Genomic DNA, 22,761 nt, shown 5'->3' with positions numbered 1-22,761 from the left:
CTTCATAACCTTGGGTTAGGCAATGATTTCTTAGATATAACACCAAGAACGCGCGCGCGCGCGCACACACACACAAACAAACACACACAGATAAATTGGGCTAATCAAAACTAAAAACTTCTGTGCTACAAACTATAACATCAAGAAACTAAAAAGACAACCCATATTAGGGGAGAAAATGTTTGCAAATCATGTATCTGATAAGAAACTTATATCCAAACTAAAAAAAAAAGATCTCTTACAACTCAATAGTAAAAAGACAACCCGATTTAAAAACAAAGATTTGAACAGACATTTCTCCAAAGAAGATATACAAATGGCTAATAAGCATATGAAAAAATGATCTATATCATTAATCATTAAGGAAATGTTAATCAAAACCACAATAAGAGACTATTCCACATTCACTATGAGAGCTATCAAAAAGACAGACAATGACAAGTATTGGTGAGGATATGTAGAAATTGGACCCCTCATTCATGGCTGGTGGGAATGTAAAATGGTACAACCAATTCAGAAACCAGTTTGTCAGTTCCACAAATAATTAAACATGGAGTTACCATATGACCCAACAATTCCACTTCCAGGTATATACCTATGAGAAAACCTATGTCCACACCAAAAGTTATACATAAATGTTCAGCATTATTTATAATAGACAAAGAAAAACAACCCAAATGTCCATTAAATGATGGATAAGTGAAATGTGGCATATCCATATAACGGAATATTATTTGGTGATAAAAAGGAATGAAGTACTGATATATGCTACAACATGGATGAACCTTAAAAATAGTGAAAGAAGTCAGTCACAAAAGGCTATATGTGACTCCATCTATAAGAGAAGTGCAAAATGGACAAATTTATAAAAATGAAAATTAGACCAGTGGTTACTAGGGCATGGGGGTGGAAGGATGAAAGAGAATGGGACTAACTGCTAATAGGTATGGGATTTCTTTTAGAAGGGATGAAACTGTTCTAGAATTAAATTGTGGTGATGTTTGTGCAATGCTGTCAATATATTAAAAAACCTTAAATTGTACACTTTAAATGAGTGAATTGTAAAGCATGTGAATTATATCTCAATAAATGTTATCTAAGTAAAGTTGCTTTAAAAAAAAACAACCCTCTGCCTTTCAGAGGTGAAAAGAAGACAAATAAAAGAGAAAGAATTTCTTATCATCCAGTAAAGTCTGCCCTGTGGAGTCTATGAACATCATCTCAAGACCATTTGCTTAACCAAAGTTCAGTGGAAAAACGTCTAACATTTCAATGACCTCCTTTTCTAAACTTCCTAAGTGGCTTAGAGAGAGGCTACCCAGGAAACTCCAAATGGAACCTAAAAATATTATCTCCTGGCTTTATAAACATTAGGAACGCTAATGAAGTGAGGAGCGGCAGACCTAGCGAATGGAACATTTCACTCAGGTTGAGAGGCACGAGCAAAGTCTCCACTCATCTCTGAAAGGAAGGCAGAAAGGCCCAGGAGGGGCCAGATTGAGGCCAAGGAGGTGAAAATCAACACAGGGTACAGAAGGAAAGAATAACACTGAACAAGGATACATAAAGCAGAACAAGAGTGACCACATTCTAAACATCAGTAAAGCCACCCCTGTTCAAATCAAACTCTGTGTCCTCGTTCTACTGACCAAGTTTGGACAAATGAGTGCCTCTCATGGCGAACTCCCTCCACCTTCACTTTCACACAGTTTGGAAAGAGGCCACGGGAGAAACCATGCTGTGTGGGTCTCTCCTTCTCATTCTCACTCTCTTGGGGCTCACCTGACTGCCAGTGTATTTATGTCTGTCTCAGCGCCCTTCAAGGTTATTTGATGGTCCTTGAGGACAAATGTGACACCTACTTTGTAGCCCCAATACCATGAAGAATAAGGACTCAATAAATATGTGTTCATTGATGAGGGACAGAATAAAGGTGCTCAAGTGTAACCAAGACCTAAATCTGGTCAAAAACATTGAATTACCTCTGATCCAATTGAGGACCAAGACACCAACCACCCCTCCACCAGCTATGACATATTTGGACAACCAGGATACAGATATTTATCATATCCTCTGCTCTGTGGCAAGTATTGACTACATACTAGGGATATAGAAATAAATAATAAAGTCTTCTGGCTTCAGAGGAAGAGGAAACAGAACACAAAGAGCCTTCTGGACCAATTTTTGAATTTCGTTCTGAAGGATGTGGGGTTTTGTTGTTGTTGTTGTTTTTAATTTTAGTAACTTCTTAACTGGTTTTAAAATCCTGACTAGTTATCACAATTATCCTGACAGATGAATTTAATAACGCTGGTTTGTTTATCCAACTGACCTTACTTAACTGCGTGCCTATGATGATTCAAGCACTCTGCTAGATACTAGGAACAGTGACAAGGAAAAGGGCCTGCCCTCAAGACACACATGGACTAACAGGGGAAGACAAAAGTCAGTGATTGCAGCCCAGTGTAATGAGCTCTACAACACAGGGACTCCCTGGTATTGGGGAAACACAATTAGGGCCTGAACTAAGGTATTGACAATAGTAATAGAAAAGACGGGATGAAGTCAAGAGATATTTAGAAGATAAAGTTGACAGGACCTGTGACCAACTGAATATGAGGCTATAGTGGTCATTTGCTGCTTTTATCTCTCCCGAGTTTTCCCTTCTAGTACAGGAACCCTCCCACTTCCCTTCTATTAGCAGAGAGAGAGTGGGGTGGGGAGACGAAGAGGAAGGAGGAGGAGGAGGAGGAGGAGGAGAAAAGAGAGACTTGACGAGATTATTTGATTTCTTAGAGTTCCCCAGGCTGGCTCTTCTACTGAAATTTTCAGTTCTGTAAGTCAATAAATTCCCTTTTAAACTTAAGCTAGTTGAGCCAGGTTTCTGCCACTTGCAAACAAAAAGTGCCTTAACCAACAAAGGGTTAAGGCAGAAGGGAAGGAGTCGATAATAACATCCAGTTTTCTAGCCTGGTGATTGGTAAATGATGATGTCATTCACCAAGATAGAGGCTAAAGATTAGGTTACAGAGTCTGGAGAGAAAGTGATGAGATCAGGTGTAACTCTGAGATATCTGTGTGATAGCCAGGTGAACTATTCACAGAAAAATATACATGGAAGAGACGTGAACATGCTAACCAGTAAGTGATGAGACTAAACTACCTTCTCCCGCAACTATTCTTTAATTTAAAATTTTTATTTAAAGAAATATATTATTTTTTATAATGATTACAAAAAAAATAATCAAAACATGGCATAGATGCACATGGCAAAGTACTAGTATACAGCCAGAAAGAGGAAGAAGATTATGTGTTTTAAAGCAACCAAAATGGCATAGATTTTCTCTTGCCTTCCCAGCAGACCTTTCACTTCTATTAGAGGGAAGGAGAATGACTAATTTCCACCTGCCCATTCTGCCATAAACATGGGAATTTGGGAAGTGAAAAGAAAAAGTGATCAATAGCAATGGGAGACGTACAGAATTACATTTCAAACTCTACCTTTAGCCCTCAAATCTTATTGGTCGAGTTGTCCTATCAGTATGCCTAGCCCGAGTACCCTCTGTCTCACTCAATGAAGCAGAAGTAAAAGATTATTTCTGAAGTCAATAGCTTTCTTTGCATATCTGACCGGCTCTTTCCCATTTGAGCATTTCCTAAAATATTCCCTTGAAGTTCCCTTAAAAGGTTTTGAAATTTTTGTCTTAGAAGCAGAAGGATAATTTCAAAAATTAGTTAAACCACTTCTGAAATATCCTGGAAGGTATTTGAGGGGAGAGGTAATTCACAAACTCCTTTAATAATCGATTTCAGAGTTAAATTTCACCATAACTAATCTAAAATCCCTCTTTTCCCATTATTCCATCTTTTTCTTAGTCTTCAATGGATCTAAAGAGCAACTGGTAACTCCCTGGTGATATTTTAAGAAAAGTTAAGTCTACACTAGTATTTAATCATAATTGATTTTATGGTTAGTTCCAAGTCACTGCTTACCTGAAGCTCAATTTCAATGAAAAGCAATGAAAAAAATTGAAAAGGAAAAGCAAGGGGAGATGAGTAGATACTTGGTACAGAACTTGATGTACGGCACCAGTGAGGTCAAATACGTCCTAATTCTGGAAACTGCTCTCACTATTCTAAGAAAGCTGTTTTCCTTGTATATTTTACAATCTAAAGTTTTTTTAAAAAGCGCTTTGATATACAAATAGGTAGAGAGCAAATTCCTTCAATTCCATTAAGAACTTGTGAGATCAGGAAGGAATTTTGAAAGAGCTGATGGAAAAGTGATTAATTGTTTACTAAAACAATATATGGAATTTCCCTCCTCCATAACCCAGTAAGTAGAGCTGAGGGACACAGGCAGCCTGGGGGAAACTGGGAATAAATGTTCTGACACTAGAGCCTCTTCCCCTCACCCTCACTCCTTCCTTCTCCAGGTTCTGCTCAGACACATTTCAAATCCATTCTTTTCCAAGACTTTCCCTCGCCCGTTTCCAGAGCAGCAGCTCTGCATCACATTGAGTTTAAAATAAAGAAATGCTTTTCCCAAAGAATTCACACACAAATAATCTCATTACCCCAGTGCTTAGGTTTGTAGAGCAGACGTCTTCTGCCAGGGGAAAAAAAAAATAGCACTCTACGCTCACTCATATGGAACAGCTGCAAGGAGAGAAATGGTATTTAATTCATTGTGAAATATTCAACAATGGCTGCACTGCACTTTTAAAAGCCTTTTGATAGTAAAACCCACAGAGAACAGCCCATTCTGTGTGCTGAAAAGCAGCTTCCCCACAATTAGTCTCCCTATTCAGAGGTCTGAGAAGTCTGTGTAAACTTCAGCACGTGCTGTGTACACTATGGATAGCTTCAAGGGTATAACCTTTCAGAAACTTCTAAGGGTTTACTCTTGCTCAGCGACTCTGCTCACAGCTAGTTGGTGGAGGAGGAGTGGGGGGCTGAGGGAGTGCAGTACTTAGGTGACAGACTCTAAGTGAATGCCTAGCAAAGGAGACACCGGTCTCTGAAGCAGTCTGGCAGAATTCTGTGTTCCTTCATGCACTTACATACCAATGTTGGACCAAAAGAAACTGGAGAGAAGGTCCAAAAGGAATAAAGCCGCAGCAGCTTATTTTCCCTATCCCATCTCTCTAAGATTTCCATGGCTCTCTGGTTGGTGGGACAGCTAGGAAAACTTCTATTCCTTTATCCCAGAGGTGGACATTAGTCACCAGGGATGAGGCAACAATGATGACTTTTTTAAAGTTGTCATTGTTGCCTCATCCCTGGTGACTGTTTGGGGCAGCAGGTAAAGTTTGTATAATGGTTAGGAGCATGGGCCTTGGAGTAAGACCCGAGTTTAACTGAACCTCTCCCACTTCTGATAATTATAGTTAGACTTCTATGGGGAGGTAACTTTACCTCTCTGAGCCTCATTAATCTCATCTGTAAAATGGGAATGATATCACTCTCATAGGAATGTTGTGAGAGTAAAAGAGACCATCTGTGTGTGATCCTTAACATATGGAAAGTATTCAGTGAAGGATAACTCCTCTACCTCAAGCTGTTCTAAAAGGACAGGCCTTCCTTTGGACTTTCTACGATAAGATTATTTAAAACTGAAGAAGAGTGGGATCTGAACTGTTTCAACTTTATATTCTGGTTTTTATTGATCAGTAGAGAAACAACATAGAAATAGAGATAAGTATAGTTATCTAACTGGAAACACAGAGGGATCAGAACCGTGTGGGAAAAAAAACAAAGCACTAAAGCCAAGCAAACTTTGCATTATGATAGCTTGGTTGTGTTGTTCAGGAACTTTCAACTCAGGTTTTTCAAAGCAGAAAGCACTGATGAATTGCCTAACTATTTCAGGTGTGGCTGAAGCGAACACAACTTTTTAATTTCTGGTCTCCACAAACAGCCCACAGTCATTTCAGACAGTCTCATTATAAAACCCAACGTTCAACCTATGAGCCTACAACGGGATGCAAACCCTTAGCTCTTCTCAGTTAAGAAAGTCCATCTGTATTGACCAAAGAAGCAGATACTAAGAGGTCCCAGGACAGTTCAAAGTAGCTGATGCTGACACCGGGTGGGGTAATCTCCCTCATTAGAGTTGAGACTTCTGGAAATGGTCTCCTCTTGTCTAAGTTAGTTTGTGGCAGCAGATGTCACAGACAATGGTTTCAAGGAAAGCCAAAGATCAGAAATTAGGGCCAAGACTCTGAAGGACAGCCCAGAGTTAGAGGCTTCGGCTGGCAGAGTGCAGCATCGGACGAAGGGTTATGAGCCATTATTGTTCCCGTATCCATTGTTGGAGGGGGCATTAGCTTTGGATTTCTGCCTCCTTCAGAGGCACTGCTTCTACCACTCATTTCTCCCCACTGCATGATATAGAGATGCTGAGGAAAATCTTTCCTTCCCTGGGAAGTCTGTGAGAAGCAGAGCACAGAGTGAGTCTCCCGTGACCATCTGAAGTGAAGTGCCCCATCCCCACCCCCACCTCACAGCAGAGAGGCCACAGTTTCATCACCTTCATGAATATTTGGTGAGATCATTCTATGGAGCATGAAATAAGAGGAGATACAGAAAAAGAAAAAGGAGAGTTGTGGCTGGACTTCAGGCAAGGCTTCAATGCCAGTGTTTCCGAGACAATGGGATGGAAACAGCTTCCAGATTTAAGTAATACTCTCTTGGGAATGACCAAAGTGGTGAGAAGGGCTGATAGGAAGGAAGCTTATATCAGTGAATTCAATCCAGTTCAACAAAATACGCTTGGCATCCTCTCTAAGTACAATATGTTAAGTACTGCAGGGGGTACAAAGGTACCTTGTCCCTTAGGGCAGTAGCTCTAAACCTCTTGGGGGTCTCAGAGCACTTTCCAAATCAGGGGGAAACTATAGACCCTTAGAAAAATTCTTGCACACAATTTCAGAGGAATCACACATTTCTGAAATTCATCTGGGTCAAGCACCCCTGCTCTGAAAATGTGCAGGTCTAAGAATTGGCAGACAGTTGTCAGTGTTGATATTTAAAAAAAAAAAAAAAAATGTATGAAGCAGGTTAGAATTAAAGTGACCTCTGCAAAGGCAACTAGAGCCCTGGTTCTATGGATATTTAAATCATGGGTACTTCTATTTCACAAGCACCCCTTCAACAAGTCTGAGTAGGTATGGAAAAGACTGTTAAAATAACTTCAGCAAAGCTAACTTGGTAGGTTTTGTTTTTTTATTTTATAATGCCACCTGAAAGAGTAAACAGAGGTTCCAAAGGTCTGTGTTCTTAAAAAGCAAGAAAATTCAAGGGTCAAACATTTCTTTGAAGATTGTGAGTGAATCTAACTGGGATGTTCAGGAATGGAGTGGGGAAAACATAGTCCTGTTTTAAAAAAAATACTGATGGTGAGGGAGGGGTGGTTAATTGACTAGATCATGGCATGGGGGCAGGGTCTGAAATGAAAGCTGATGGGCCACTCACACTGGCAGCCTCAGAGAGAGCCCAAAGTTGCCCTATACATCAGTGAAAAGGTCATTTCTCTGGGAGTGCAATTAGGTCTCATGTTTGACCTATGACCTGTGGCCCATGAGATATTTATGCTCTCCAAACAGCCATCCAGGGAGCAAATGAGTGAAGAATGAAGGTGAAGACATTTAATACAGAAAGAAAAAAAGGAAGGAAGGAAGGAAGGAAGGAAGGAAGGAAGGAAGGAAGGAAGGAAGGAAGGAAGGAAAAGATGGAAAGGGTGGAAGGAAGGAAAAGAGGGAGGGAGGAAGGGAGGGAGGGAGAGCTGGAAGGAGGAAACCTGATCAATTTAAAGTAATATGTGAAGTCATGGGTTGAGAACCATGCTTTGGTGCATTTCCACGTTCAATGTCACAATTCCTTCCTCGTCATAATTCTGTGAGGTAGGCATTATTATATTACAAATGAGGAAACTGAGGCTCAGAAGGGTCAGTGATTTGGCCATGATTACAGGGGTGGTCGGTGGCAGTGCTAAAACCTTGGCCCAAATCAGTCCTACTGACTCTCTTGCTCATTTCCACACAGTAAAAATCCACAGGTGTGCTCTGGGTAGAGCGCAGTGCCCTAACCTGTCTATCTCCCCCACTATCTAGAACTCCCTCCGACCTCTTGTAAAACCGAATCTAAGTCCAGAATCTCTTCTGTTCATTCCAACTCTTTCTAAAGCCCAGCTGAGGGCAGACATGGAAGCACGGACTCAGGAATGGCATTCAGGCCGGGGCGAGACAGTCTCACCTCTCTCGCTGCCACGGCCAGGATCTGGATTTGAAGCCCTGGTCCTAGGCCGCCCGAGCTCAGGGCACGCGCGGCTGGCAGCGCTGGGGTTAACCCGCCAGCCCTGCGCGCGAAGATTTCTGCTTTATTTCAGCAGGGGAAGTGTGTGCCTGCCTGATTAGCCTGATGGTTTCCTCTTTTCCCATAACCTCCAGACCCCCGTGGCCCAAGTGTTTACTCTCTGAAATAAAAAATCTGCTGGTGTTTTTCTTTTTGTGTGCTCGTGTATTTTGAGAGGCTTGCAGGGGAGAAGGGCGGGGTAGGGGTTAGGGACGCAGAGGCGGGGGAGGGAGCCAGACGCCTCCCCCCAACCCCTCCCCCGCGAGCCCCTTCCAGCTGCGGCCCCGCTGAGACCCCTGGCTGCAGCACAAGAAGGAAACTTAGTAATGAGGCAGTTGGGTCCCCGGCTACAGCAGCTATAAACACAGCGAACATCTGGAAAGAGAGTAAGAGTCTCTCCGCGGCCAGACACGGAGCAAAACAGGCTGTCTCTGCGCATCCACCCCCACCCTGCCCGCCCTCACACAGCCCTCCCCCCGGCCAGACTCTGTCCAGCTCCCGCATCACTCCCCAACCCCAGATTTCCATTCACCGAGCCGAGCCAAGCGGGGGCTGACGCCAGGCCAGGGTCCATGTCCCCAGCCCCCGCTCTAGGACTTCCAGAAGAGGGGTCAAACTGCTTGAATCAAATAGGAACTCGGTGCCCCAGGGACCTTTTCCCAACTCGGCCCAAATATTTGTGGTTTGAAAAAGTTAAGAGAACTTTTTTCTCCCCAGCCGCCTGGGATTTCCAGTGCATTGCTGATACTTCCTAGGATTTTCGAGAAGCAACAAATCAGAGGACAGCCAACGGAATGCTTGCATTCAAATTGTAGCTCACTCAACTAACCATGGTCCCCAGTGTCTTCCTCTAGGTTACCTTCCTTCCTGAGGACCTACAGAGGTGACTGACGTTGGTAAAGGCCTTGCAATCCTTAAGGTGCTGGGCTGCTGGTCACTAGAGAGACACAGGGCTCTGGTTCCTAACAGGCTGGCTTCTCTTTCTGGTCCTCACCAGGCTCCCTTCTCCTTTCCCTGGTAAAATGAGGCACAGTGAATGGTAAAGTTGACAGGTGTAAGAAAATTAAACTTGGATAGTATGAGTGGGCAAGACTCCTTAGATAAGGGTGGGAATTCTAGTTTCTTTGGCTCACTTAAATTCACACTCAAATCTGCTGAAAGGAAGAAGGAGGGTAGCATGTATGAATCCCCTGGATAGCTGTGACGTTTTAAGTGTATCACCCCTTTTAATGGACACAAGAACTCTTGGAAATAAGTGTTTGAGTATCCCACCTGTTGCAGGTGAGGGAACAAGAGCCCAGGTGACTTCTTGCTCTTTCCACACCACGCTAAACCCTTTGATTGGATTCAGTACCTTTCAGCTTGTACTCGAAAACTTGTAGCAAAAAAATCTTGTAACCTGAGTATGAAATAGCAAAGGCTAGAAAACTACTAAGGGAGCGGGGGATGGGAATAGAAAGGCTGGGGCCATGTAACACTGGTAAATAGAAGCAAGTCCAGTCCATAGCAGAGAACTATCCTTTGCTTATGGAGAACAGGGTCAGGCATTCATAGAAATCTCATTATCAGAAGAACACAATGATAGAGCAAGCATGTAGGATGGTGCTTTGCATGTGGATTCTCTTCCTAATATACTACTTGGGCAAGGCAGATCTGCTTCTCTCTCCTCGGTCTGCTTCTCTCTCCTCTCTCCTTGAAACCCTTGGTCCTCTGAGACTTGCAATGCTGGTGGGGAGAGGGTGTCCCTGCATCAACCTTCCCTCAGCGCTGTCCCCTGGAAGTTGCTTGTGAAGGCAGTTAGGCCCCAACTGTCGCCTTCCGTGAAATGATTACAGTTACAGCTCTCTCCTTACCAAACACCACAACTATCACGTCAGATTCTGAGAAGGTCGAAATTTTCCCTGAGAAGAATAGTCCACGACAACATCCCAGACACACACACACACAAACAGGATCAGCACTGTTTTGAAGAACAAAGAACCTGAAACAAGTCCTCTAGAAAAGGAAAACACACCCTGAATGGGAAAAGAGCATGTATGTGCTGTAGAGAGAGTTTAAAATATCATTTTTTAAAACCATCGGGTCATCTGAGATGGTCAGTTGAAAGAACAAAACTGCTATGAGAATAAACATTTGACAGCAAGGTGAATCTCCATTTGACAAGTCTCTCTGGCATTCCCTCAATGTTCTCAACACTTAAAAGCCAAATTGGAGGCATCTGTTTTTCCTGCTGAAACTTCCCACCTGGTTGTCGATAGCCCTTTCCAAACATTGGCCCAGGTTTGATCTCTCCCAGCCGCCTGACGGCCTGAGAAAGCCCCAGGAGAGACCTTGAACTCGGACTCTCAATATATCTCCCACTTGAACTTCCAAAGTTTATTTGGGAAAGACATTCTTTAGTTCTACCATTTTGCTAGGACATTTATTTTAGAAATTTTAAATAGTGAAATCCGAAGTCACATACTTACAATTGCCAACTTTTATCTCATAAATAAGTGTAATATTTCACTCGGGAACCATTTCTTCTATCATGTAAATTTACCCCTTCATACACACTTGAATAAAAGTTGCTCAGAAACAAAGAATGAGTCTTCCCCTTTCTCCATATATCTGTTCTGTTTCCAGTATGTGGCAGTGGCCACCAAAAGTGATCAACAAATCACTGGGTCACTTTCTGACTCAATGATACCCAGACACTTTTGGACTCTCGGGCACTTCAGGACAATGAGTTATAATAGTAAAAACATTCATATCACACTTGCTAAGTGACAGCCGTGTTTTAAACTTTACATATATTAACGGTTCCCGAAGTATGGTCCCTGAGCCAGCAGCAGCACCTGAGAACTGGCAAGAAATGCAAATTCCTGAGACTTACCCTAGAATCACTGAATCAGAAACTCTGGGGATAGAAGCCCTGTGTTTTAACAAGCCCTCCAGGTGATTCTGACACACTTTGAGAACTGCTGGTTTAGATGAAGAAACTGACGTACAGAGATTGTGTTGCCTAAGGTCACATAGTTCAGGAGAGCTCAAGTACAAGTACAAACTGCCAGTTATAAAAATAGTCACGGGATGTAAAGTAAAGCCTAGGGAATATATTCAATAATATTGTAATAACTATGTATGGTGCCCAATAGGCATCCGACTTACCGGGGCAATCACTTCATAAGGTATATAAATGTTTGATCACTATGTTATACACCCGAAAAGAGTATAATGCTATATGGCAACTGTGGTTAAAAAATAAATTTCAAAAAACAAGCAATCTGGTTCTCAAGTCTGAATTCTTTACCATTATATAATATATTCTTCCTCTCTCATGAAGAATGAGAACTGGAGGGTAGGATGTAAATGCGGGAAGATGAGGTTTTTTTACTATGTTCAATGACCAAACACATACCAAGTTGCATTATACAAGAATAAAAAAAGTATTGTCTTATTTCCAAATCAAAGGCCATGATAATGAGACTATAGGTTCATCCCCTGAGGGTAAGTTGGGTTTACTGTGGTCTGTAGCTGCAGACAACTTTCCAGCTCTAAGCAACTGTTTTGCAAAAGTGAACTTCAGTCACAACATCACATCCATAATTTTGGCTGATTCAAAACAAATCCATACCTGAAATGAAGAACAATTTGATAGTGTATCACTCTGGAAGAGTGCCAAGTAAATAAGCATCATATTTTCTGATACACACTATTGTCATTCATGATCATCATACTTAGAGGAGGATAAAATCAAGCACGGACAGCTATCAGTTGATGGGATGGGCTGTGGTCTTGTGGCCGGGGTGCTTATTTGTGTCTCTGATGTCAGTTCTCTAGTTCCCAGTGGAAAACAGGCATTGAATGACTCCAGCTGGGTCTGGGCACCATTCTGAGCCCACTGCCTCTATCTAGAAATGGCTTGCCATCTACTCCATCCTTTCAACAGGGTTGTGGATAGGAACGAGTCAAAATATTTAATGGCAGTGAAACGTTAGTGAGTTCTTAGAGACAAGTAGCAAGCGATTAACAAAAAAAACAAAAAAAAGGATCTTGCTGTGATGATTGATTGAGAGAAAAGACTGAGGTTGGAGGACAGAACAGAGGAAGAGAACAGAAAAGAGGCATGGTCCCTGGGCTCCACTCCAGTCAGACTATAAACACTAGCAGACATTTCAGCCATGTCTTGTGTAAGGGGCTCCATTGATTCAAAAGGCTCCCCGACAGAGGGAAGACTAGAAGCTAAGACAGAAAGGGCCCATTCATTCATGCAGAACACCAGCTCTCCATCCCCATTGGCTCTTGCTAATGGCTCCAGGCTGATAGGGAGAAGGCGGGAGGGGGGAATGAGAGGAGGTAGAAATGAAAGAAAATGATGACTACAAGATTGTCATGAAGAAATGTACAGCTGCACAGGCAATTGCATGCAAATGTGGCTTCCCTTTTTAGCTGTGTAGTTAATGTCCTCAGATTCATCTATTTTTCTCTTTCATGTCATCTTCCATTTCCCTCCCCTTTTTGCTTTGTCTTTTGTCTGGCGTCCCCTTCTTTTCCCCTTCCCATTCATTTTTCATTTTCTCTTCCCAGTATTCTCCACCTCTCTACTAATACCCACCTTTATTTTCCATCCATTTCCACACGTCTTTCCTTTCTGTCTCAGCACCCTTTTTACTATCTATTCTGTCTAACTGATTCTCAACTTAACATGGTTACTGAGTTGTCTCTCCCACTCCCCTGGTAAGCTCTCCCCCATTCATAGTTGCTCTCAGCTTTATTCTCTCCCTTGCCCTCCACCTCCTCCCCCACTCCTCTCTTCCTTCTCAGCCTCTGCCCTTTTGTGAACAGGAGCAACATTCAGAGGAAGGGGCCTAATCCTTTCTCCATGGCCCCTTCTGATGGCCCCTCCTGCTGGGTATCTCACTCATGACAGAGGGTAGTCCTTGGAAAAGAAGTTCATTCATCCTTTCTGAGAGCACAAAACGTGAGATGGAGTGGGGGGTGGGGAGCAGCCCTGAGACGAACGAACGGGAAGGAAACTGAAGTTATAAATAGGATAAAAGAAGATGAAAAAAATGTAGAGTATTTTTTCCCTTTTTTCTTACTCAACACAACTCCAAGGAAATGTGCTGCAGCTGGAGAAATCCTTGGTTGGTCCATGTCTTCATCTCCCTTCCCTATAACCAACCCCACGATCTCCTTCCAAAGGACACCCATCACTGAGGAAGGCTGGACCAAAGCCCAGAAATAATTGTTGCAACTCCTTCATCTGGACAGAGCAAAAGGCAAAGGAGGAGCTGGAAAAGCTCAGGGTTCTTGCCAGATATTTCCATCAGAGGAAGCCTAGGACAGAAGGAACTACAGACATCACATTTGCCACTGAGGCACCACTCCCCGCATGGAGGCTTCCTAGCATTTCTGAGCTATGGTTGATGGTAACCGAAGTCATTTGAAGACTGGTTATTATGTGCCCTCATCTTCCCACCCTATCCAAGAGCCACTAGTCTGGGTGACTCCCGCTTCCTTCTTTTTGCGACAATACTGTGGGAAGACTATATTATACTGCTACCAGTCCTTACATTTTAAAGCAGCTTCATCCTGAGAGGTTCTACACAGCCTCTGTCTCGTTGTCCCTGAAATAAAAACTCCTTTACCTTTGAGAAGCTTGACAAGGGGGAGAATGAAAACTTATCTTCACTTGGGAACTCGTGTACTTAGCTAAGAAAGAGAAGGGCCATGTCTTTTGGCTATGAAGAAGAGACATTCTGATCTTGAGACTATGGGCAAGTGTGGAAATGATCTCAGCTATTCAGATGTAACCTTCAGCAAGCAGAAGCACCATCCTGAGCAGATAACTTTAATCTTTCTTGCATTGGGAAACATGAAACTTAAGCTTACTGTATTAACAGGATTCAAGAATTCTACTAATGTGGACACAACCATTTTGATCTTTATTTTATACAAATAAAATCTATTTTGTTTAGAATTTCAAAGGATCACTTTTTTCATTTCTTAAAATTTTAAGTCCTTAAGTCTAACCTGTGAATAGATGTGAAATCCTCCCTGTCTCCTCTTGAAATGGGTAGATAGCTGAGACGTTTGTATTTACACTTGCAGGAACTGAGATACCCAGCAGAAAGCATTAATGTTATCATGTCTGAATTCCAGGGTGGCGCCAAAGAATACCTCAAAGATCAATAGGTATGAATCAAGAGAACGTGGGACACAAGAATTGGTTCCACTCTGCCCTGGAGAAGAACCAGGCAACTGGAAAGCAACTCCCACGCCTTGCTCCCAACCCCCACCTAGTGCTACAGTGTCTTTCTCTGAGCCTCTCTGGGTATTCCTGGTGAAAGATAAGGCATGGACAACAAAACAAACATTTATTTTATATTTCCATTATTATAAAAGTAGTTTACCATATATTTTTGTGGGGTTAAGAGACACTGAACCGGGAAAAAAAAATTAATTTAAGTTAGTTTCCAGTGGCTTTCCCCCTGTGTAATTCCTCAGAAGTACATATTTTCAATATATAAGAGAGTAATGAAGTTTCTTATGCTAAGACTTCATCCTGGGAGAAAACACAGATCTTAACTGGCTTTTTCAGTATTTGTATATATTATCATAACCCATAACCTGCTTTCATGAAAATAATTGAATTAATATCTGAATCAATTATTTCAGAATCCCCAAATTCAAGTTTTACATTTTCTATTAAAAATAAACCACAAAAGGTAGCAAGTAAACAAAGACTAATTGAATTTGTGAGAAACGCAGTGAGTCCTGCAAAACAGAATTTGGGTAAGGCCTTTGAACTCAGGTCCTAAGGAGAACAGATCCTTTTAGTTCTATGGAGCAGTGTAACTCCTGTTCACCAGAGGGCACCACTGTGACCAGCAAGTTGGGAGTGAAGGGAATGCTGAGAGGAGGAGAGGAGCTTCTGTGAAGAAGAGCTGGGGAGAAAGAAAAAAGGGGAGGAGGAAGAAGCCAGATACAGGTGGACATGGCAAGAGAGGTAGAGTATAATGGAAAGAGAACATGAATGAAAGAAGTTATGTTCTGTAAGAAGACCATTTATACAGTTCATACTTTGGGACTGCAAAACTTCTGGGCCCTTTGTCAACAGCCAGGCTGCAACAGATTAAATTGCAGGAAATGCACAGGAGACACAACTATTTACACAATGAAGACCTAAAGGAATCTCTCCTCTCTTGGGCCCATTCCGAGAGTTTAGGTTTCCTGTCGCTAGGGAATAAAATAACTCAAAATTATTGAGAAGGCCTGGGGCTTTCCATTAGAGAATAATAGCATCCATACCCACGTAAGATATGACAGCTGTTATTTCAGAGAACGCAGCCTTCATTAAATTTCCATTGTCCTTCAACTCTGCCCTCATTCTCAGCCTTGCTTTATGTTCCTACCTGAGCCACAATGTTCAAGACCAGTAGGAACTTCCTGAGTGGCCATCTCTTCCCAGAAGGGATAGCAAGTTCTTTGCAGATGGTAATTGGACTGGAAACCACAGGCCATTCGAGGATCTTCATAAGAGTTGATAGGTCCTTGCCTCTGTAACCAGGGGAAAAAAAGGAAACACATTGAGGAAAATCTCTATAGTTTAGCCCTAATGGAACAGTGACTTCATATCATCCAACCACATGTCAGCAGGAATCATCCATAGATGAGAGAACCAACTATTGATCACATGTTCCCCATCAAAAAAAAAGACACAGGGAATAGGAAGTGTTTCTGACTTAGACTATGCACATATTTATTTCCATTCATTTCTTCAAACATTTGAGGACTACCTTCTCTAATTTTCAAATAACCCATGGTTAACAGCAAGGCAGAATCTTTGTCATCTTAAATGTATAGAATCCTGGCTTTTGGTTTTTTTTTTTTGTTTGTTTTCTTACTCTGTAAAAATACCATGAAAGTATATTCTTATAAGACTTATTCCAATATCATAGAACCAATCAATAGGTGGTAAATGCTAAAAACAAAACAAAAATATACTACATAATAATAATTGCTCATTTTTTCAGTTAATCAATGTACATAGGTTTTAATGATACTGTTTGCTAGACAGGAATTTTCCATTTTTCTCAACATTTGGAAACTTGTGCCACTCTTTTATCGGCTATGAAATCCATAAAATACACTACCCACCTAGTACAGTTTAAGAAAGACAAATGTGCTATATGAGAGGCCATATTTTGTGGTGTTGAAGACCGCGTTCTTTGAAACCACTTTTACGTGGATTCAAATTCTGGCTCCACCACTTACTACTTGGGGGCCTGGACCTGTTCCTTTATCTAAACCTCTAAATTTTAAGACGGGAACAATAATACCTACCTCATAAGGTAGGAGGATTAAACGAAATGTGTGTAAGAAAAGAATACATAAAGCAAAATAAAACATGAAATTCATGTAATAAAATTATGTATTATACAAAATGCATGTAAAAACTAGTGTCTGAGAAGACTAGTATAAGGTAGGTATTCTTTTAATCCAAGAGACCCTTAACATTTCTGGGACTGGGCAAGAGGGTTAAAAATTAAGACATAAATGTAGAAGCAGCAGATTCATGCAAAGTAGACTACCTGAGATTCAGAGACTAATCTACACTGGCCCATCCTTTTTGAGTCTTTCTCTCTTCTCTACGTCAATAAAAACCAAACTCTCCTAGAATTTGATGTAATTAAATCTATTGATGTTAAGGTGCTAATTAAAGAGTGTAACTCCTCAGGTGGTAGTCTCATCCCTAAAGAGTAGCTTGCTAACCTTCAGTTAGACCCTCTAATTAGAGAACCCCTTGTGTCCTGTCTCCCCATGAGTACAACACAAGAACTCAGCCCTATTACGTTAGATTCAATCATTCACTATCTATACTCTCTTCCCCATTTTGCAATTGTCTGTTCACTTCAGCTCAGTAAAAATAACAGAACAGAGTACATTGGCACAGAGAAATATGACAACCAAACCCAAAATATAGGAGGTCTTGTGCACATTAAGTTGTGCACATGTTTTCCATAATATTCATAAAGTCATTCAAACTAGGACTGAATGAAGTGTACTTTGAGTCTCTTCATCTGCAAACTGAGCTAAAGATGCTGAGAAGGTAATAACACCCTTGAGACTGAATGGAATTGCCTCGAGTTGTATATCAGAGGCTAATGTGCTTGGCCTTCTGCTAGCAGGAGGCTCTGGTGAGAACCACAGAATATAAATGAAGCAATGACAGTTCTGCTAGCTCTTTGTGTTTGGGACCAAGAAATTTAGAGAAACCATCAAGAACACTCTACTGAGCTTCAGCCAGAACACATTTCCTTAATTCTGTCTTAAAACTATTTTGCTGATATTGTATTTTAATATTATAAGTTTCTACAGCAACGACATTGAGATTTTCTTTGGAATCCCCAGAAAATAAGTAGGTTTTCTTTTTTTTTTTCTTTTTTTTATTAAATTTATTGGGGTGACAATTGTTAGTAAAATTACATAGATTTCAGGTGTACAATTCTGTATTACATCATCTATAAATCCCATTGTGTGTTCATCACCCAGAGTCAGTTCTCCTTCCATCACCATATATTCGATCCCCCTTACCCTCATCTCCCACCCCCCACCCCCTGCCCCTCTTACCCTCTGGCAACCACTAAACTATTGTCTGTGTCTATGAGTTTCTGTTTCTCATTTGTTTGTCTTGTTCTTTTGTTGTTTTTGGTTTATATACCACATATCAGTGAAATCACATGGTTCTCCGCTTTTTCTGTCTGACTTGTTTCGCTTAGCATTGCTCTCTCAAGATCCATCCATGTTGTCACACATGTTCCTATATCATCTTTTCTTACTGCCGAATAGTATTCCATTGTGTATATATACCAGGTTTTCAACAATACGTTGCAGCAAATCCATTTGAAACCCATTTTCTAGACTAGCTGTGTGCTCGATATCTATCTATGTCTGTCTTTTTGTATTTCTCTGGAGTCTTTCTCAAAACTCAATGTCAAGAATCAGAGTGTGGTAGCAATAGTGTCTGGAGGGAGGAAATTTTGATTCTAAGTGGTGTAAATGAAAACTCGAAGCTTCCCAGTCCTGTCTCCTTTTGGAACAGTGTGTGCATGGCTTGCCTAAACCAAAAGATCCTTGTAAGATGGCAATAGCCAGGTCAAGTAGGATCCAGGTAGATAAGTGGTGAGTAATTGGTCACAGGCTTTGCTAGGGTGGTGGGAACCTGGGGAGAACTTGAATTCAGGTTTAAAAGTTTAGGCTTTTCCTGCTTAGGAAAGGCCAATGGAGGCAAAGTGTAGTGTGCAGAGAGTTACTGAAGGAAACGAGCTAGATGCAGTGTGCAGGGCAGAGATGCAAGACAGAAGGAATTAGTGGGTCAGGGACAAAGTGAGGTTGCAGACCTGGGTGATGACAACGTGGCTATGTGGGGAGTCAACTCGTAGACTTTGACTAACAACCACATGCATCACCAGCCTGAGTTTACATGGTTAGCTTTTTTCATAGAGTCTCTCCTGCCCCCAAACCCAGCTCTTTGTTGACAGGGACAGTTCATTTATTAATTTATAAATGGAATTCTATTTTTAAGACGTATTTCCTCTTTAACTGTCCTCAGTGGAACCAGAGGACTCTATACTGAAAAACAAGGAGATAATGCACCAAGCCTCTCATAACCCACAAACACCTTTGCTGGTGGATGCTCCTGGAAGCATCATGACTCTTGTCATCTAGACACCTGCTTGTTTATTAGACATTTCACAAACTGACCTAATACCTATTTCATAGAGTATGAAAATGGCATTTATCTCAAGATAACCACACAGCCAGTTCTGATTCATTGTGAAACTGTCTCAGTTGAGGAGAAAGAAGCAGGTTATTAACAGGTCAGAAATCTGGGCAGCACAGCCCCCACCTCATTGCTTTAAAATGGCATCACCCAAAACAAGTTCCAGTCTCTTCGTGGACACCTTCTTTTCCGGGCTACAACTAGAGGTGACTTAATGAGATGCAAGCAACACTCCCAGTCCCTGTCACAGTTTTAAGGAAATTACCTGACAGATCCTCATTCATTCATCCCACAGATGATTATTGAAAGAAACTAAGGTGCATCCCATACCAGCTCTATGCCAGTTGCTGTGCATTTAACCCTCATCACAATCATGCAAGATTAGTATTTTATCTCCATTTTACAGAAGAACAAACTGAGGCTTTAAGAGGGCAAGTAAATTTCCAAAGGCCACACAGCTAATAAAATCATTAAGATAGAATTCTAACCCAGGTGTGATTGATTTCAGACCCTTTTCTCCTACCTGTGCAACATGAAGCTTGTGTGGCTCTGGTAAAGATTGCTAAAAAGGGTGACTGCTATCCCATGGTAGGTAGCAGATGAATTATGGTACTGTGCTTTCATGGAACAAATCAGTATCATGCCAAGTATCATAATATTAGATGCTAAAAATACAATAGGAACACTAGATGAACTTTACCGTTAAGAGCATACAGACAAGTAAACAGGAAGTTACAGAGAAGGGATGTGACAGGGTTAAGTACTGATGTGTAAGGGGGTGGGGGAGTGGCAGCAGGTAAGACTTCTTGGAGGAAGCAGATTAAGGAATTAACTGAAAACAGTAATATCTAGCCTAGAACATTTGGTGAAGGGCCTGGAGAGCAAAAGAAGAAGATGATGATGACACACCTGACGCTGAAAAGGAACAGATACTATTATGTACGGAAGAATAAGAAAGATTCAGATAAGTGATATAGAGAGATAAAGACTGTTGTTTGGTGGTGACAAGCATGAAGGAAAACTGTGGTCTGGGGCAATGAGGATGCTTGCTCATAGGACGGTAATTAGTAAGGATTAAAGCTGGAGGGACAGAGAAAGACCAGTGTTGAGGGCCATGAATACCAGACAGGAATTAGGCTTCGAGAGTAAGGCATTGGAGGTTGTACATATTAGAATTAGTGAATGGTGAATCAATATGTTGTAGATAGCTTTGTTGGACGGATTGGGCAGAGCAGAAGGTGACAAGGCTGACACAGGCAGTACTAGTGCCCTGCAGAGCCACATGGGACCAAAAGGAACCATCAGCATGACGAATCTGAACTCTGGTTAACTTATTTATTTTTTCATAATAATTTTTGCATTAATTTTGATTTTTACAAGTATTGCATTCAGATATTGTTTGAATGAGTCATGTTAGGATCATGGGTGTAGAGGCGAAGAGGAAGCAAGAAATATAAGCTATGTTCCCAAGACGGAATCAATATGATTTTATGAATGCTAGAAGACAAAGAAAAGGGGATTGAATCCAAGATAATGCTCAGATTACTTGCTTTTATAATAGTGAAAATGGTGAGTTTAGTTACATAAGTAAGAAGTTTAACTTTTTGGGTTACATTTAGATGGAGTAATGGCAGAGCACCTTGGTGAGGGGTCCGTAAAGTGGCTGCATGCATTAGAAGACAGGCAAGGGTCAAGTTAGACCTAGGTAGCATAAAGGATCCAGTTAGAATACACAGTGAAGGAAAATGACAGTTAAAATGAAAAGAGAAAGGATCACAAACAGGTCTACAATGTTGCCTACAACTGGGAGGAGCAATGGGGGACAGGAGGACAGCAAAGGAGGACCAGGTAGAGACATAGGAAGAAAACCAAGGACTTGTACAGTGTCATGGAAGCCAAGGGCAGCTTCAGAGCCAGAGGCAGTTGGCACATGGCTGTGAGGAAAAGGATAGGAGCCAGGCAGCCTTGGAGCGGTTGGGTCCCCTGGGCATCTCAGGAAAGCACGCGCTTTCGCCCGGCTCTGTCACACCCAGTGCTGAGTCTCCTAGGCTATCACAGGACACAGGCCCACAGCCTAGACACTTCCTGTCTCTGATCCTGGCAATGAATGAAATGAAGCCCTGAAAGTCTGGAAACCAGGACAGTGGACACAGGCTTCGCCCTACACTGGTCTAAAGGTGAGCCAGCGCTCATGGCCACCATCACAGCTGACTACCTCCACATAAAATCTCGTGTATTCCTTACCTCGCCCAGTGCCACTTCTCAGTGCTTCAGAGTCAGGAACCTCGAGCTTCCCTTCTCCACACACGTTGCTCTCTCTTTGTGACAACTCGTCACCTTTCCCCACCCCAACCCTGCCAAACCTCACAGCCATGGCAATTCTCACAGTCTTCCTTCTCTTTGTTCCCCCGAAATCCCCCCAAATTGGAAAAGAGAGAATAGGGTAATACTTTTACACTAACTTGCAAACAGAGTCTACCTGTCCATGAGTATGTATGATCTATTCTTCAAGTTTGTTTCTCTCTTTAGCCAAATAGCCTAAATGTCCAGGGGTTGGCTTCTCAACTCCATCCTTACTATTCTTCTGTATGTGTTACTCATGCACAAACTCTGTGGGAACAATTTGTCTTCTCTTTGATCGACTTCAGAATCCTAGGGTTTAGCCTTGGTGCAAGGCCATAAATATACAAGACACAATAAATATTTCTAGAAGCTGCTTCTTATAAAATACACGTACACCCAATGGCAAAGCTGCGTTAACACTGGATGGATGGCACAGGGATTTACTATCTACAGGGATAAACTGTATTACTCTAGGAATGTCACAGATATTCATATGCTCTGTAAGACAGACGATTGGACATCAGGAAGCCTGGATTCAAGTCCTGCTCTGCCCCTAAGTTGCTGTGTAACCTCCAGCCTGTCTCTTAACCTCTTTAAGTTTTTGCTTCCTGAGGACGTTGGCTCCAATGATCTCCAAGTTCCTTTCCAACTTCAAGTCTCCTTTTTGCTGACCCACCCACATTCTTTCTCCTGACCTTGTGACTGACAACCTTCATTTGCTAAAGAACCACCTCAGTGCGGAGAAGCCTATGGAGCTAAAAGTTGTCATAGTCATAATGTGGGTTCATGGCATATCTGTCCCCTTAAAATGTATGAAGGCCTTGGTTTCGTTTGTCTTCATTCTTCCCTAAAACCATGTTCAAACTATTTTGATCCCACATTCCCCATTCTTCAGTAGACAAAGTGAAGCTTAAGAAGTAACTGGCTACTGAAGTGTTGTAGGGGCTCTTGCATAGTAGGTGCTCAATAAACAGTTATACACTAAGTGGGAAATTTCCCAGCTTAAAACCTCTTACTCCATAACACGCAGTTGCCCCTCCACACTGGGCTGGATAACTCTGCAGACTTCTAATCAAGTCTGAGCTTCCTCATTCTCAGAAGATGCTAGACAATCTAGCGTCTCCTTTCAAGGATTGTTCAACGTATCACGGAGATGCTCTGTGGGCATTGCTGAGGAGACCTTTAGGGGAGAGCATGTCTGGTTCTCAGATGGACAGTGGGTGCATCTGCTTCAGGAGGGAACACTTGTCCTGCTCCCTCGAGAGGCACAAGGGAAGGAGCCAAAACAGAAA

At 41.9% G+C, this 22,761-nt stretch overlaps 1 protein-coding gene across 2 annotated transcripts in view; it reads right to left on the bottom strand.

Annotated features, from left to right (window-relative positions):
* ETS1 (ETS proto-oncogene 1, transcription factor) overlaps positions 1–22,761 on the bottom strand; it is a 122,958-nt gene that overhangs the window by 80,902 nt on the left and 19,295 nt on the right. For both annotated transcript variants that reach the window (XM_074321872.1, XM_019714816.2), the window contains exon 3: positions 15,756–15,900. In XM_074321872.1, the coding sequence (XP_074177973.1) occupies positions 15,756–15,900 (145 nt within the window). The remainder of the gene's footprint in view (positions 1–15,755; positions 15,901–22,761) is intronic.

This window comes from Rhinolophus sinicus, linkage group LG16, assembly GCF_036562045.2.
Source record: "Rhinolophus sinicus isolate RSC01 linkage group LG16, ASM3656204v1, whole genome shotgun sequence".
NCBI classification, from domain to species: Eukaryota; Metazoa; Chordata; class Mammalia; order Chiroptera; family Rhinolophidae; genus Rhinolophus; species Rhinolophus sinicus.
This window is presented reverse-complemented; position numbering and strand designations above follow the sequence as displayed.